Consider the following 17,545-nt stretch of genomic DNA (forward strand, 5'->3'; position numbering starts at 1 on the left):
TACTACTACTGCTACTACTACTACCACTACTGCTACTACCACTGTTACTACTATTACTACTACTACTAATACTATTACTGCTACCGCTACTACTACTACTACTACCACAACTACTACTACTATTACTTCCGCAACATAAACTACTACTACTACTAGTACTACTGTAATTACTACTAAAACAACAACAGCTACTACCACTTCTACTGCGACTACTACTTAGGATAAGGATATTAAGGTAAAAATTTCGGCGAGTGTTGAGGGGGAGATTGAATTAAATCAAAACAATTTATATGCATAAAGGTTGTAAAAAGAGCATTTCAGCAATATCTTAGGAACGAATTAGAGCTTGAACTTCAGACTTTCAGGGGATAATGAGGTTTTAAAAACACCGTATAAGCAATATCTAAGGAACAGCTTAGATTAGAGTATTAAGTTTAGATTTTCGTGGCATGTTGAGGGGAATGTTGGAACAACCATAAGGAACTATCTATTGAAAGACCTTAAGGCAAACTGGCCAGCAATGACAAAGAAACGCCAAGTTCCTTTGTCAAGGAACTATCTGAATACTACTAGAACTGTTGCTACAACTGCTATTGCTACAACTACCAAAGGCAGATCCAGAGCAAGATAGATAAGTTTATTTAAAAAAAGAGTAAAACATGAAAAACGGAATGAGGGTACCAGCAAAATCTTGGGGGGTCCCAGGGTCCCTATATGAAAGGGGTTGTCCCCTCCTCAACGCCCTGCTCTTTACGCTAAAGTTTGACTTTCTCACAACTCAATTTTTTTTTAACAATCAAATTTTGTTTTAATTGCAAATTTTTTTAATTAAATTTAACGAAATTCAGACCGTCAAATGCAGATTATCATAAAACATTATTAAAGAAGCTCAAAACCCCTGCCTACGATAAAATAAAATTTTGCATTTCTAATTAACTTCAAAAAAAATTACACCATCACATTCAGCTTATCAGATAACCCTATTAAAGACGTTTAACGCTCCTATCCGCAAACAGGTGGAAATTTGCATTTTTTGCTCGAAAAAAGATCACGATGCGTGCCCTCCAAAAAATGGAGGGCAACTAGGCCCCCTCCCACTCTCATTTTTTTCTCAAAGTCACCCAATAAAAATTTTGAGATAGCTATTTTGTTAAGAATAGTTGAAAATCTAATAGACATGTATTTTACGATGACTTAAACCCCCACAGTTCCCAGGGGAAGGGCTGCAAGATATGAACTTTGCCCATTGCTTACATATTGTATTGGTTATTGGGAAGTATACAGACATTTTCAGGAAGTATTTTTTTTCTGGTGGAGGGGGGGGGGAGCTGGAGGAGGGGGCGACTCGGGAGAATTTGTCTGTGGAGGATTTTTCCTTGGGGTTAGGGACATCTCTGTGAAGGGTGCGCCGGATTTCCAAGCATTATTAAAAAAACGATCAAAAATTAAATTAAAAAAAAAAAAGTTTTTTCAACTGAAAGTAATAAGCAATATTAGAAATTTAAACGAACAGAGCTTATAATGCATATGAAGGTGTTATTCCTCAAGTAAAGACCTCGCTCTTTACGCAACTGTTTTTGTTAGTACTTTCAAAAAAGCTATCTGTTCTAATTAAAAGGCCTTTGTGATGCAGGGGTTTGTGATTTAAATTTTTATTTTACTTTTAACGTAAAGAGCGTGGTATTGAATAAGGGAAGAACCCCCTCATATACGTAATAACATATACGTAATTAAAAAAAAAAAAAAAAAAAAAAAAAAAAAAAAAAAAAAAAACAAGCGAGACGGCTCAATAGTAATCGAAACTTGTAAAAACGAAATTTTGATGTCAATAATTGTACCAAAAGAATGGGCTTATAATGCTGATCATAAACATATAAATTTTATTAAGTTTAGTATTACTCATCAAATGCTACGAGACTGAGAAAATTTACCTGATTTTTTAAAGAGGGAGGAAACATCCCCTACAAGTGAAAGAATTTTAATGAAAATCCCGCCGTCAGATTCAGCGTATCAGAAAACCCTATTACATAGGTTTCAAGCTCATATCTGTAAAAATCTGCAACTATACCTGCAACAGAAGCCAGAAGAAAAATATACGAATATAAAAGTTCGTTACGTAAGTTAATTTGTAAATTACATCAGAACCAAATTTAGAGACAGCCATTTAGCAAAAGAAGAGTAAAATTTTTATGCAAATTTTGTTTACTTATTCAATTATGATGAGCCAAAATAAAAGTTGCATTAACTAAAAAATGATCAGAAATTAAACTTAAAAAAAACAGGTTTTTTTTAATGACGGTAAGGAGCGACATTAAAACTTAAAACTAACAGAAATAATTTCGTATATGAAAGGGGATGTCCCCTCCACAACGCCTCGCGCGGTAAGCTAAATGGATACGCGTTGTCGAAAATTTAATTTTTAAAACAAAAAAAAAATTTAGAGTTAAGAGCGAGGCGTTGAGGAGGGGACAGCCCCTTTCATATACGGAATAATTTCTGTTCGTTTTAAGTTTTAATGTCGCTCCTTACTTTCAGTTTAAAAAACTTGTTTTTTTTTATTTAATAATATAATATAAGTAGACAGTCAATGAATACGTTACAAGAAAAATCATGATCTGTACCGGACAATCTGCAGCCAAGTCCCAATAAACTGGAGCACAAAACCCCCCACAGATAGCACTCATTAACTCCCTTTGGCAAAAATCCAACGTGACCGGCAACTTTTTTTGCAGGCAGTAGTACTCTCACTTCCACTAAATAGTAAATGGGTACAATCACTTCTGCAAAAGTGACGGGCGGCTTTATGGAGGGCGATAGTAATCTCACCTCCACTAAAGAATTTTTGTTCAGAGAAGCAGCATGTACCATGCTTCTTTCAGCCAGCACGTTGGCTCTACTTAAGTTTTGTTAGGTAGATGGCGCTAACAATGTATGTGTCGAAAAAAGAGGTAGGAAGGGCGTAAAGTTGCTTTCCTTTCCGCATTTCCTTCTTTCAATTCCTTTCTATTCCGTAGTTTTTATGTAACAAAAACAATGACAAGATTAAATAAGGAAAAACGCACCTGTCCTTAAATATCTCCTCAGACTCCAAAATATTTTCCACCTAGGCAGTTCTTTTGCGGATAGGTGGCTCTGCAAGGCTGAGCCCAAAAAAAACAACTTTGAAAAGAGCGTATAAGATCAATGCATAGCTGTAGCAGAAACTAAATATCAGAAGAGGCTTTACAAAGGCCTTTAGGAATAGATACCTATTCGGAAATCGTTATTTGTTGAGAATGGTGAAAATGAATAAAAAATTTATGCCCATCTTCGAAAAATACCTTATGAACATAGGTCATTTTCGTGTTTTTTTTATTTGTTCTATGTTTTTTAACTTTAAGAATCAAAAATAAAAACAATAAAATGACTAAAGGTGACGTTTATGTTATATTCGCTCAAATATAATCATTTCTTGAAAAGAAAACCGTCAATAGGCTGCTTTTATTTTCACGGTTACTTATTCTCGGGTTCTGGGAAAATAAAAAAAAAATAGCAGAGAAAAACTAGAAAAAAGGTAATTTCGGAACGCGATGGAGATTTAGATTCTTGATACATTGTAGAGCTTTCTTTTTTGATAAAAGTCGTGCAAAAATAATTTCGGTATCAATTTTTTCCTGGTTCGACCATTTTTTTTCCGTATCTTTCTCCTACTATTGCAAGTAGACTATGATGCACTTATTTTCGTTGTCTTTTCTTTTTTCTTTATCTTTAATTGGCAGCCTTTCTTTAAAATCAGGAAAGAAAGACAACAGCATTGGCTTCTTTGCAAAAAATATTAATTCTTTTAAACAAAAGGGACAAGCAGAACAGAAGAAAAAAGGAAACGTTGCCTAATTCAATTTACTTTCTGTCGAAAAAAACAGAGCTACTTTTTGTAATCAACGCTTTATTCTTTCATTCGATTCCCCAAACGATGCTCATTTCAAATATAATAGCCACTACTCTCATAAAACCTTGCCCACCCCACCCCCTAATAGTTCCACATATAGCCCTAAGCGGCACATAGAACTACGAGAAAACATCAAAAAAATGACTTTCTTAATTTTAGAATGCAGCGTGTTTCTGTCAGGGCCGTATCCAGGATTTTTGTTCAGAGTGGGGGGTATTTTTTTGGCGGCGGTTTTACGAAAGTAGCACTTTAAAAATCGCATCAAAATTTGTTTATATGCATTTTTGTTGCGTTTTTACAAGTCGGGCATACATTTTCGGGGGGGGGGGGAGGGGGTGAGGAGTTCAAAGTCCCCCCGTGAATACGGCCTTGGTTTCTGGTGATGAGATTTTCATGTTCTCTTCCGTTTTTTTTTTATTTATTTTTGTCAATATTTTAAGATCATTTTTAATTTCCGCGATGAGACGTAGCTGTTGGCGAGTTAAGAATACAAATACACGTTAATAAAGAAATACGACAAACTAAGCAATAAATAACAAAGGATAAATATACCATTTAGGGCTATATCTGGCACCATTAGGCTTTGTCAGTGTAGCAACTATTATATTTAGAAAGAGTAGTAATTTAGGAATCGAATGGTACTATTATTTTGTTATTGTTTTGTTTTCTTCTGAGAAGCCATAATTCTCTAGTGGTACCGATCCAGTCTTTTGATTTTTTTTTTTTTTTTTTTTTTTTTTTTTTTTTTTTTTTTTTTTTGAATATTAAAGCAGACAGATGAGAAGGGATTAATAAAGAAACGAGGACAGCCTATACAAGATCAGATGGTTTTAAAAGAGGACTTGTGGACTGAGACTTAGTGTAGTGTGGTATGTCTCACATATATTTTCCGACACATCGTCATGTAAAAGAGATGAACATAAAAAGTTGAGAGAGGGCTCATTCAATCACACCTCCTAGATCTAGTGCCAATCTAGATCTAGGCAAAACAGATGAGAGGGTATGCATTCGTCCTTTCTGCCACCCGCCATCCCCGGTACTCAGGGATGGATTAAACTTTCAGATAAGTCATTTTAATAGAAACGGTTGAAAATGGTACTGAATATGTTTCCAGGGACAGCATAATACGTAACACCCCAATCTCAATGATACCAAATAACGCAAGCAGTCTATTCTACAACATAAATGCCTCATAGCAATATTTCAAAATAGAGGTGGTCATGTTAAGGCGTCTTGTAATTTGACTCATATAATGATTTTGACCCTTAATGGTTGGATATTCACCCTTGAAATTATGTCAAAATGTTGTCTAAAATAAAACCTTGTACTAAACTCCGAACAATAACGGGATCTTAAATGTGAGACATCTTTAGCCATCTTTCGTTAATACAAAAAAAAACAGTAGATACCATTTGCTTATCTAGAGATAATATCTTGGCTCATATGCACAACACTTGAGTTTAATGTCCGATCTTTTTTATTTGAAAATGTATTGAAAATCTCTTAAAAACGCGTCTTGAACTATCTACCAGTTAGTTCATCACGACAACTGAGTTGAACTGTTATTTCTATGTTATTTTTGTTTTCTCCGAAAAATATATTACAAAAAAAGCCTTGATAATATTTAACATTTAATGGTTACGTTTTACTCACAAACACAGACCGTTCCCTATCTTCGCTTTATATGCTTATGAAGCAAATACATAAATGCAAAAAAAATGAAGTGGCATCAAAGAAACGACAGTATTCAAAAAACTTTGTTGATTGTATACAGCATAGGAATTCAGAGTAACGCCTTTAGCTTTCAAAGGGAAGGATAATTCTCTTTCAATAAGGTTTTTTAAAGGCATTCTAATAAATTCTAGAATTCAGCATAATATGAAAGAATAATTCAAAATAGCATTAGTTCTATTAAGAATTCAATGCATAGATCCTATCAACTTTGCTGTGACTCTGAAGGTAGCCAGAAACCTTTTAAATCAAACAGTTTGTGATGAGCAACTGTAAGTAAAGAGCGACTCGGCTAAATAGTAACTAAATCTCTAAGAAACGGAATTTTGATAACAATAGATACATCGAAAGAATTGGCTTTTTATGCTGATTCCAAATATAAAAATTCGCCAAGTTCAATGTTCGATGGAAATGATGAGAAAGCCATTCAATTTAGCAAAGTTAACAGGGCCAATAACTATGTGTTTGGGGAAGACCTAACTCTCCATAGTCCCTGGGTAAATGGCTATTGTCCATTGTTCACATACAGTATTTGTTAGCGGGTAATATACGGATTTTTTCGTGGGGGAGGGGGGGGGGTCTGCGGTTTGGGATTTTACACGAACAGAATTTTCTGTGCGCAAGGAAGTTTCCAGGGGTAATTTTCAATTGGAAATTTTAAACGGGGGAAGGAAATTTCCTGGTATCACTTTAAAAAATCAGAAATTAAATTTAAAAACAAGCCATTTCAGCTGATAGTAAAGAGCAACATTCATACTTGCATATGATATTCTGTATATGAGAGAAGTTATCCCTTTCTCGATGTCTCATTCTTTTTGCTGAAGTTTGAGTTTTAGTAAATTTCTTTAGGAAAGACTGCTCAAGCCCGAGCGCCGTTGGATTTTAATGAGAAGTATTTTAATTGGCTTTAAGATTTTCGCGTAAACAGCGAAGGAATGAAGATGGGGCGGCTTGCTTCTGTAAGAAATAGTCTCTGTTCGTTTTGAGTTTTAATGTTACTCTTACTTTCAGTTAAAAAAAAACTTATTTTTTATTTAATCGAAAAAAGGAGCAATGTAGACCAAGAAATAGAGCGACAAATCGCCCTTCGAAAATTGGAAACAACTCTTAAAATTAGAGTTGTTGCTTATTCTTATTAATTAAGTTTCTTAAATTAATACATGAAATTAAATAAATGAAACAAGCAATATCAATTCCTACGATTCTTGTGACTGAAATTATTCAAAAAATAAGAAATTCTCTATAAATGTAAAAGGTAAAATTCATATAAAAAAATCAAATTAATTAAGTCAGTAAATTAACGTCTATTCTGTTGTACCCATCAAGCAGACTCATGGAATGAAGAAGGGATTAAATACCATATTCAAAAAGTGCTAACGAGGTCATATCTGGATCCTCACCCCGTTGTTTGAATCAATTGGTACAAAAATACCATAAAGATACACGAGTATCTTAAGAATGGTAATCGAGAACACCTAGGACACGGATCCCATTTTCTTCAGTAAAATAAAATTCAAGGTTAAGTTAAAATTACCCTGTTTGCTTTTGTTTATAAAACAGTATCTCACAGCTACGAATGTCAGAAGTTTCCTAGAAGTTCGTCTTGAATTGTGTAGCTGAATTGCTGTAAATGGGAAGGCGAGGACCTTTTCAAAGGTTTAATAGGAAAATAAAACGAAATAGAACAATAAACTATTCTATCTTTGCATTTTCTGGTGAAAAGCAATCATATTGCAAACCAAGTTTTCGTGAACCAGGACTTCAAAAGCACCAACGACATCGGGAATAGCTTTCAAGGGGGGGGGGGTAGGTCTCTTTTCAAGGACTTACTCAGAAAAAAAGAACAACAATATATTTTATTCTCACATTTCGTTGTTAAAAGCTGTTATATGCAACCAAGTTCTTGTGAATCAAAGCCTTAAAATACCAAAGATAAAAAAAAATAAAAAAAGTACAATAAAATAATAATCAAAAATATTAAAACACAAAAAAAATGTTACACCCTGGCTCCATCTCAGGTCTATTGCTACTTGAAGAGCGGCGACTTTCTAACATTTCTCATTTGGCGAGAAATGTTTTGTGAGAAAAAACCTCACTATGTGAAGTTTTGTGAGAAAAAATATTTGTTGAGAAAAACCTTCATCACGAAGTTTTTAGAGCAGTTTCTCATCCATATCAGTGGTACTGCTTTGAACCTTGAAATTAAATTAAGCAAAATTAATTAGTAACATTTGAAACCACCTTTAGTCAGTGATTAAATAAAAAAAAACAAGTTTTTTAAACTGAAAGTAAGGAGCGAAATTAAAACTTAAAACGAACAGAAATTATTCCGTATATGAAAGCGGCTGTCCCCTCCTCAACGCCTCGCTCTTTACGCTAAAGTTTTTTATTGTTTTAAAAAATAAAATTGTGAGACAGTGTCAAACTTTAGCGTAAAGAGCGAGGCGTTGAGGAGGGGACAGCCCCTTTCATAGACGGAATAATTTCTGTTCGTTTTAAGTTTTAATGTCGCTCCTTACTTTCAGTTTAAAAAAGTTGTTTTTTTTTATTTAATTTCTGATAGTATTTTATTTAATGCAGCTTTTATTTTTATAAAAATTTTACTTTAATTTTTATAAATTTATTTCTTTAAAAATTAAATTACTTAAATAACTTCTATATTCTTATATTTTTATTCTGGCAAAAAATACAAAGTTGCAGATTTTTGCAGATATGAGATTGAAACCTATGTAAGAGGGTTTTCTGATACGCTGAATCTGACGGTGTGATTTTCATTAAAATTCTTTCACTTGTAGGGGAAGTTTCCCCCCTCTTTAAAAAATCGGGTAAACTTTCTCAGGCTCGTAGCCTTTGATGAGTAATACTAACCTTAATAAAATTTATATATTTAGAATCAACATTATAAACACATTCTTTTGATACATTTATTGACATCAAAATTCCGTTTTTAAAAGTTTCGATTACAATTTAGCCATATCGCTTGTTTTTTTATTGTTTTTTTTATTACGTATATGTTATTACGTATATGAGGGGGTTCTCCCAGTAGTCAATACGACGCTCTTTACGTTAAAAGTTAAAATTCTTATTAACAAACCCCTGAATCACAAAGGCCGTTTAATTATAATAGATATAGCTTTTTTGAAAGCAATAAAAAAAAATGTCAAGTAATGCGGGTGGTATTGAGTGGGGGCAGAACCCCCTCACATACGTTATAATTTCTGTTCGTTTTAAGTTCTAATATTCCTTCTTACATTTCAGTTTAAATGTAATTATTCCGTATATGAAAAGGGCTGTCCCCTCCTCAACGCCTCGCTCTTTACGCTAAAGTTTTTTATTGTTTTAAAAAATATAGTTGTGAGACAGAGTCAAACTTTAGTGTAAAGAGCGAGGCGTTGAGGAGGGGACAGCCCCAAACCCCTGAATCACAAAGGCCGTTTAATTAGAATAGATAGCTCTTTTGAAAGCACTAAAAAAAACTGTAGCGTAAAGAGCGAGGTATTGACTTGGGGGAGAACCCCCTCACATACGTTATAATTTCTGTTCGTTTTAAGTTCTAATATTCCTTCTTACATTTCAGTTGAAATGTAACTATTCCGTATATGAAAGGGGCTGTCCCCTCCGCAACGCCGCTCGCTTTACGCTAAAGTTTTTTTTTGTTTTAAAAAATAATGTTGTGAGACAGAGTCAGACTTTAGCGTAAAGAGCGAGGCGTTGAGGAGGGGACGGCCCCTTTCATATACGGAATAATTTCGGTTCGTTTTAAGTTTTAATGTCGCTCCTTACTTTCAGTTTAAAAAATTTGTTTTTTTATTTAATTTCTGATCGTTTTTTAGTTAATGCAGCTTTTATTTGCATAAAAATTTTACTTTTCCTTTGCTAAATGGATGTCTTTACAAATTAACTTACGTAACTAACTTCTATATTCGTCTATTTTTCTTCTGGCAAAAAATACAAAGTTGCAGATTTTTGAAGATATGAGCTTAAAACATATGTAGTGGGGTTTTCTGATACGCTGAATGTGACGGTGTGATTTTCATTAAATTCTTTAATTTGTAGGGAATGTTTCCCCCCTCTTTAAAAAATCGAGTAAATTTTATCAGGCTCGTAGCCTTGGATGAGTAATACTAAACTTAATAAAATTTATATATTTAGAATCAGCATTATAAACACATTCTTTTCATACATATATTGACATCAAAATTCCGTTTTTAAAAGTTTCGATTACTATTGAGCCGTATTGCTTGTTTTTTATTGTTTTTTTTATTACGTATATGTTATTACGTATATGTGGGGGTTCTCCCCTTAGTCAATACCACGCTCTTGACGTTAAAAGCTAAAAAGAATTTTAATTCACAAACCCCTGAATCACAAAGGCCTTTTAATTAGAATATATAGCTATTTTGAAAGAAATAAAAAAAACTGTAGCTTAAAGCGTGTTTTATTGAATTGGGGTAGAACCCCCTCACATACGTTATAATTTCTGTTAGTTTTAAGTTCTAATATTCCTTCTTACATTTCAGTTGAAAAAACTTGTTTTTTTTTTATTTAATTTCTGATTGTTTTTTAAATAATGCTTGGAAATCCGGCGCCCCCTTCATAGAAATGTCCCTTACCCCAAAACATCCTCCACGGAAATATTCTCCAGTATAACCCCGCTAATAGCCCCCCCCCCCCTCCAGAAAAAATACTTAATGAAAATGGTTGTATAAGTCCCAATAAACAAAAAAAAATGCTGGAAATTCCGGCGCCCCCATCAAGGAAATTTCCCTTCCCCCCTGAAAAATTCCTTCATGAAAAGATCCTCCAACATAACCACCGACCCACCCTTCCCTCCCACTACCAGAAAAAAAGCTCCTGAAAACTTCTGTATACTTCCCAATAACCAATACTATATGTTAACATTGGGTAAAGTTCATAACTTTTAGCCCTCCCTCTGGGAACTTCGGGGGATTAAGTCATCCTAAAAGACATATTTATCATATTTTCGACCATGCTGAACAAAAAGGCTATCTCCAAATTTTGATCGGGTGACTTTGGGAAAAAAATGAGCGTGGGAGGGGGCCTAATTGCCCTCCAATTTTATGGATCACTTAAAAAGGGAACTAGAACTTTTAATTTCTGTTCGAAAGAGCCCTCTCCCAATACTCTAGGACTACTGGGTCGATACGATCACTCCTGGAAAAAAAAAACAACAAACAAACAAACAAACAAACAAACACGCATCCGTAATCTTTCTTCTGGCAAAAAATGTAAAATTCCACATTTTTGTAGATAGGGGCTTGAAACCTCTACAGTAGGGTTCTCTGATACGCTGAATATGATGGTGTGATTTTCATTAAGGTTCTATAACGTTTAGGTTGTCTTTCCCCCTTTTTTTGAAAATCAGCCAAATTTTCTCAGGCGCGTAACTTTTGATGGGTAGCACTAAACTTGATGAAAGTTATATATTTGAAATCAGCATTGAAATCTTATTCTTTTGATATATCTATTGGTATCAAAAACCCGTATTCTAGAGTTTCGGTTACCATTGAGCCGGGTCGCTCCTTACTTACAGTTCGTTACCACGAACTGTTTGAAAATTCAAAAATTAGCAGTTTCTTGATTCCCGGAGACAACAACACCTTCGAAGGACATCAAGTTCTTCTTGAACTATTTGGTGTTTTATGTTCTTATCTATGTGTTTTATGTGTTTTATGTTTGTGTTGGTATTGTATGTTTAACTATTTTTTTCATCCACTTTTTTTTAATAGGCATCCGCTAATACCAAAAACTACATCGCGCAAAATGAGGTTTATTTTTTTTAATTTAAAAAAAAATTCAATTTTTTCAAAACAAATTCAATTTTTTAGGGTTTATTAAAGGTAAATTTTTAAAAAAATCCATTTTTTTTCATCTAATTAAAAAAAAAATTGATTAACCAATTCAAACTATGAGAATTCATTTTCGCTGTCCTTGGTACTTAATATGCAAGTATACTGTACTTATTCGTAATTCCAAATTGGTGATACCGATAACTTTCCGATTACGTATAAATAACCAATAACTAACCGATAACTTACCGATTGCTGATGCAATTTGTACAAGGTAAATCTTGACTAAATCTTCTTCCATTTTACCATGAACTTGCCATAATTTCAAAAGATCCCCTCTTTCAGCTAGTTCTGAAACTAAAAAAGAAAATACGTGAGTATTAAATACGAAAACACAAAGCGTCAAAACACAAAACACAAAAACACAGACACAATACGACAACACAAACCGTTTAGAGGGTGTAAATTTTCGCTCAAGTTCATTCTTTTATCATCTACCCGAGACCAAGGTTTAAATTCAATAATTTAATTTTATCAATAACCTTGTGCAGTTAAAGAAAAAGATAGAGCATTAACAAAAGAGAGAGAAAAAAAAATAAAAGCCAATACAATAGCGATCTGCACCGAAAACTACCGACCTACTTCAAAAAGTTGAGCCACTCGTGGGCGAAAATTCTAGCAGACATCGTGTAGCACACTTTAAAAAAATATTGTTCTGGTCTTGATACCCCTATTGCGGGAACCATCCAAACGGGAGACAGGAGTAATACGTGAGGAGGACGATCGCATTATAAAGACAAGTGAGATACTTGCAGCTTGAATTTTCCTGGGTAGCAATTACTCCGGCATATGCAGTGCGTACCTTATTTTTAATCGTAGTCAAGAAGCAAACTCAGGGTCTCTGGAAGAGAGACCTATTTGCATTCCTCTAATTAGTCCACCCTAGGGACCCAATCCTCAAATTTGTCCATAGACAGACCCTGTTCTAAAATTAATTCGTAGTATATTACATAAATACGACACCTCTGCGATCTTGGCAGAATTCCAACAATGCATGGATTCTTTTTTTAATATGCAGACAAATAGATTCAATATTTTTTTTCAGCATCATACGTCATCTTTTACGGAATGGTGCAGGGCGAAAGGTGTTGATTCCTAGCCAATTAAAGTGAAATTGATTCTGGAAGGGGAACCTTAAACAAATTATTCTAATTTATTGTAGTCAGGTAAAGTTGAAGAGCCTTTTTTACGTTAAATTTCATGTTGAAGTTAATTTATTTGCTTCAAAAAATGACTTTGAGTTAAAAAGCGAGATCCATGCGTAAGCACGATAAACGTTACAGCAAGCCCTTTGTGTAAAATTTTTATTAGCATGGTGAGAGTGCCCCATAAGACACAAGAAGATAAAAAAATGAAATCAACTAGGCGATTTCTAACTTAAGCCAGATTTTAAGCACTCTTTTTTTTTCTTTTAAGGCTATGACCTGTATTTATAGTATTTCAAGCCTTTTGAGCGGAGGAGAAGCCGAAGTAGAAGTGCTCGAACCTTCTCGAAACATAATTTAAACTATAGATAAAACTTTAATAGTTGAAACCTTAATTGACCTAATACAACAATTTTTCCTATTTCCAAAAAACAGATTTTTTACAATTTACTAATTCATTTTAGCTTCAGTCGTTGTTGACTCAAATTGACCAAAACAGAAAAATTAAGAATAAAAACATTAAGTTAAGAGTGTCTATTGTATATAAAAAAAATGCCGTCAATTTTAATGAAAATGACGTCAATTTTAATGAAAATGACGTCAATTTTAATGAAAAGTTGGTTCATAAATAAAGTTTAAAGGAGTAATAAAAGGAAATTTGTAAGTACTTAGCCCAGAACAGGCCTGTTCTTGGCTAACCATATAGCCCAGAACAGGGTCAAAATTTTATGAAGCAAAAGTTTAAAGGAGTACTAAAAGGAAATTTGTAAGTACTTAGCCCAGAACATGCTCTGGGCTAACAATTTAGCCCAGAACAGGGTAAAAATTTTATGAAGCAAAAGTTTCAAGGAATACTAAAAGGAAATTTGAGTACTAAAAAGAAAATTGTAAAAGGAAATGTGTCTGCTAGATAAATAGATAAATTGAAAAAAAAAATCTCCTTCCTCACTATATTTTGAAAAATACCTTTATTTTATCATTTTAAAAAATGAAGAAAAAAATAGTTTGAACTTAATCTACCATAATTTGTGAAACAGAAAGAGCCGAATTCGCTGTCTTCTGTTTCAAATTAACTTTACATTCACTGTTGGTGGGTTTTCATTTTCAGAGCGCAATAGAGGTATTTGACACCAAAATAGCGTGAGCTAAGCTTCTAATTTAAAATTTTAAAAAAATAGAGTGAGATTCCTACTTAAGAGAATCTTAGATGCCGTGGAAAACATTATTTTTTAACATGGGCATATTCGTTCAGTGACATAATAGAACACACAACAGAAACACTTACATAGAGCTTATAACTAAGGCCCTTATAAACTTGACAAAAATACATATAATAACAGGTTTTGCCGTTTTAAAGCTTTGGCAATGATACCAAGAGAGAGGAAGGGTGAAGAAGAATATTTTATGGTTTGTGAAGTTTTTTTTACGACGAAGAAGAATAAGAATAAGAGATGCGCTCAGCATTCCATCCCAGCTACTTCTGCACGCCACTATTTCCCTAAGTAAAAATTTCATAAGCCCCTATCATGAGTTTGTTATGGAGGCAATACTTCCTCCCTGCCTTGCCCATGCCTTAATATAAAATGTTTACAGGATTGTTTACAAGCTTATTCATTAAATCCCTCTCTTTATTCGTATCAAAGCTTTGTAAGTGTAAAGGTAAGCGGCACCTTAATGAAGAACAAATTATAAAACCGAGTTACTCGGGAAACCTTGTTTCCCATAGCAGCAGGACAAGCAGAAATAAAAATCGATTATTTTTTGGGATACAAATGAGATCCATCGAAAATACCTATGAGATATGAAACTAAATCCCAGCGATCCATGGATGCAGATATGAAACTAAATCCTAGATCATGGGATCCGTGAGGAAAAATTGAATGTAAAAATGAAATACGACAACATTCATGCAATCCTAAGTTTTATCCCAGTTTTTTAGATGCAATACTTTTTGAAGATCTTTTCTTTACTGCATTTAGGATAAAAGCATCCAAACAATCTGCTTCCTTTTTCCTTTCAGACTTGGACAAAATTATCCAAATATTTGATTTCAGATTGTGTTATTACATCAAAACTTTTTTTTTCAACTGAAAGTAAAACCAGCTATGCCTTCCCAGGACCAGAACACAATTTGCAATTTACTAAAAAAATATAAATTTTCTTACTTTTATAACTTTAATAAATCAAATAATATTAACATTTGATTAATAAATATCACTACATGTATATTAAACTGACAATGCACATTCATTTGTATTTTTTTCAGTAAAGTGCAAATTATGTTCTGGCCTTGGGAAGGCATAGGGGTTTTGAGCCCAACTCATGTTAATTTCTTATCGTTTTGAGTTTGAGTCAATTATTTATTGTAATTTCTGTTCGTTTTGGGTTTCATTTATTTATCAATGCTGATTTGTGGTATTTTCACACTTGGTAGATTATTTGATTTTATATTTCTTATTTTTGGTTTAATGGAGTTCTTTACTTTTCTTTGAAAAGCTCATTTTGTGGAAAAAGTTTTTTTTAATTACTTTCTGTTCCTTTAAATCTTTTCGTTTTTTTAAGACTTTATAGTTTGGCCTTTTATTTGTATGCTGGAGAAAAATTTTCAGTAATTTTTAACAACATACACACTCCTAAAAATCTGGACACAAATAGTAGTGTTTAACTTAGTTTCATACCTCCTCTAGTTGACCTGAAATGGTAAACTTGATACCATTCGCAAAAAAATCCGTTTACTTTCTTTGATAGCTTGGATACACTTACGCTATTTTGATTTAGTTAAATTTTAAGAGCAGAAGTAGCACCGGAAGTTTGAGCAAAGTGCCCTCAGTAGTTCTCGGGATACTGCTAAGATGCCTTATTGGGAATTAGCATTAACACAGTGCGTTTTGATTTAATCTTAAGGCAACATTTAGTTTTTAAATATAATGGGCAAATGGGAGGGTGGGCATGGGAGGGGGATTAGTTGCCCTCCGATTACTTTCGGCTATTAAAAAGGGCATCAGCCCTGTCTATTTTCAATCGAATGAGCCCTTTTCGAAGTTACTACCACAACTCATTCGATCCGAAGTGCCCTGGTCTAAACAAAAAAAAATAATAAAAAATAACACATTGTACCCACATCGATCTTTACTAATGAAACTCAGAGAGGAAAGAAAATAACAAAATGAAAAATAAAATTAGAAAAGGTAAAAAAACGAGGATTTTTTCAGTCAGTGGCGAACCATGAAGAAAAAGAAATAAGCAAATATTTCGACAAGGACCTCCGCCGAGTCGTCCTAAGTGCTAAAACAAAAAAGAAAGAAAAGAAAAAAAGTTTACTTATCAACGACAGAACATAAACTAAATAAGAACCAGATTGGAATCAATGAAAAAGAAAAGTACCAAGATGATTGGGCAATACTCCTTTGTTTTGCTATGGCTTTAGCTGGCCTATAAATTCGTTCATCATTTGATGTGCAAATAGGTTCTTTCAAGTTGTACCAGGTGAAAATATTGATTGAGTCCTTCAAAATTAAACCGTCGTAAATTGGGCTTATTGAAATATATCCAGTATCTCTATTTATTGCTAAATTTTGGTTTATGTATTTTTTATCTCAATTACCTCTTTAATAGTTTGTGGTAGGCCATTTACAGTAGATATTAAGGTTGCCTCGTCAAAAAGAACCATATGGGTCGGATTTACGAAAATATGCGAAGCTAATGCCGAATCAAAGTTGTCATTGTTATTTTTTAACCTCAGGGATTTATCTATTGAAATTTTGTGCTCATGCAAACGTTCACCTAGTTGTTGATGGGTCCTACCAATGTAAAATTTCCCACATGAACACGGGATTCTGTAGACACCTTCTGTAGACTGTCTAATAAAAGGACATATCCCTATTTGGAATTCTTATTGATTTCTTCATAGAAAAGGCAGTGTGGTCATGGAGAATAATAATAATATAACTAAAAAAACAAAATGAATGAGCAAAAATATTAATGAATCTTGTTTTTATTTAATGGACTTTTGTCTACTTTTGAACCCCCAAATCATCTCTAACTACATGCTTTAAACGGGGACCTATGTATATATATTGGATCATTGTTATCATAATGGTCAGAGATGGAAAAGAGATGGGAAAATATTGAGTAAAACAGCTGCTGTTTCGAGTGATGCCTCAGCTCTCCACAGTCAACTTGTTTTCACACAAGCTGAGATGGAACAGATTCGTACTGACATTGTTAAAGTCATTGAAAAAAAAGTTCAATAAAAAGTTACTGAATGAGCCGGCCCAAAACAACAAAACGTCGTTGATACAGAACTGACTGTTTCGCAAATTTTTTTTCGGCTCAATTACCCTCGTTATAGTGGGAAGTTTCAAAAAGTACAAAATGTTTTAGACGGTTTGAGAAGTCATATTCAGTCTCTGGAGCGTGGAATTCAGTGTTGAGCAAAAAATTGATTATTCGGAACAGGAGAAGCTTCTTGATTCGCGGTGACTCGGTTCAGCCTCTTAAAAGCCACTTCAAATACACAAACACCAAATACGGGGGTGGCTCTGGTAAAATTCGGGAACAAATATATAGATTACACTGTTTCCAAAGCTAAATCGAAATTTGCAAATCTTGTATCTTTGATAGTGAATACCTTACTAAAGTAAGAAAATCAGTACTAAAGGGTGCTAGAGATCGATTTGGTGTTAAGAACGTTTGGACTGATTTCGGCTGCATTTTCAAACGAGAGCGAAGTGATGTAAATCCTGTGCGAGTCAAATCACTTATAGACACCCCCTAAATCTTCCAGTCAGTTTTATTTTTCAGTTATGTGTTTTTCTTTATGTTTTTTTTCCTTTTTTGTTCTGTATTCAGTTGATTCGCTTTGCCTTTGT

General features: G+C 33.7%; 1 protein-coding gene across 4 annotated transcripts in view; it reads right to left on the bottom strand.

Moving 5' to 3' along the window:
* S6KL (ribosomal protein S6 kinase like) overlaps positions 1 to 17,545 on the bottom strand; it is a 598,861-nt gene that overhangs the window by 367,464 nt on the left and 213,852 nt on the right. For all 4 annotated transcript variants that reach the window (XM_089097759.1, XM_089097757.1, XM_089097758.1 and 1 more), the window contains exon 7: positions 11,719 to 11,826. In XM_089097759.1, the coding sequence (XP_088953885.1) occupies positions 11,719 to 11,826 (108 nt within the window). The remainder of the gene's footprint in view (positions 1 to 11,718; positions 11,827 to 17,545) is intronic.

Source organism: Artemia sp. Qi Xiang Cuo, chromosome 12, assembly GCF_049724085.1.
Source record: "Artemia sp. Qi Xiang Cuo chromosome 12, ASM4972408v1, whole genome shotgun sequence".
NCBI lineage: Eukaryota > Metazoa > Arthropoda > Branchiopoda > Anostraca > Artemiidae > Artemia > Artemia sp. Qi Xiang Cuo.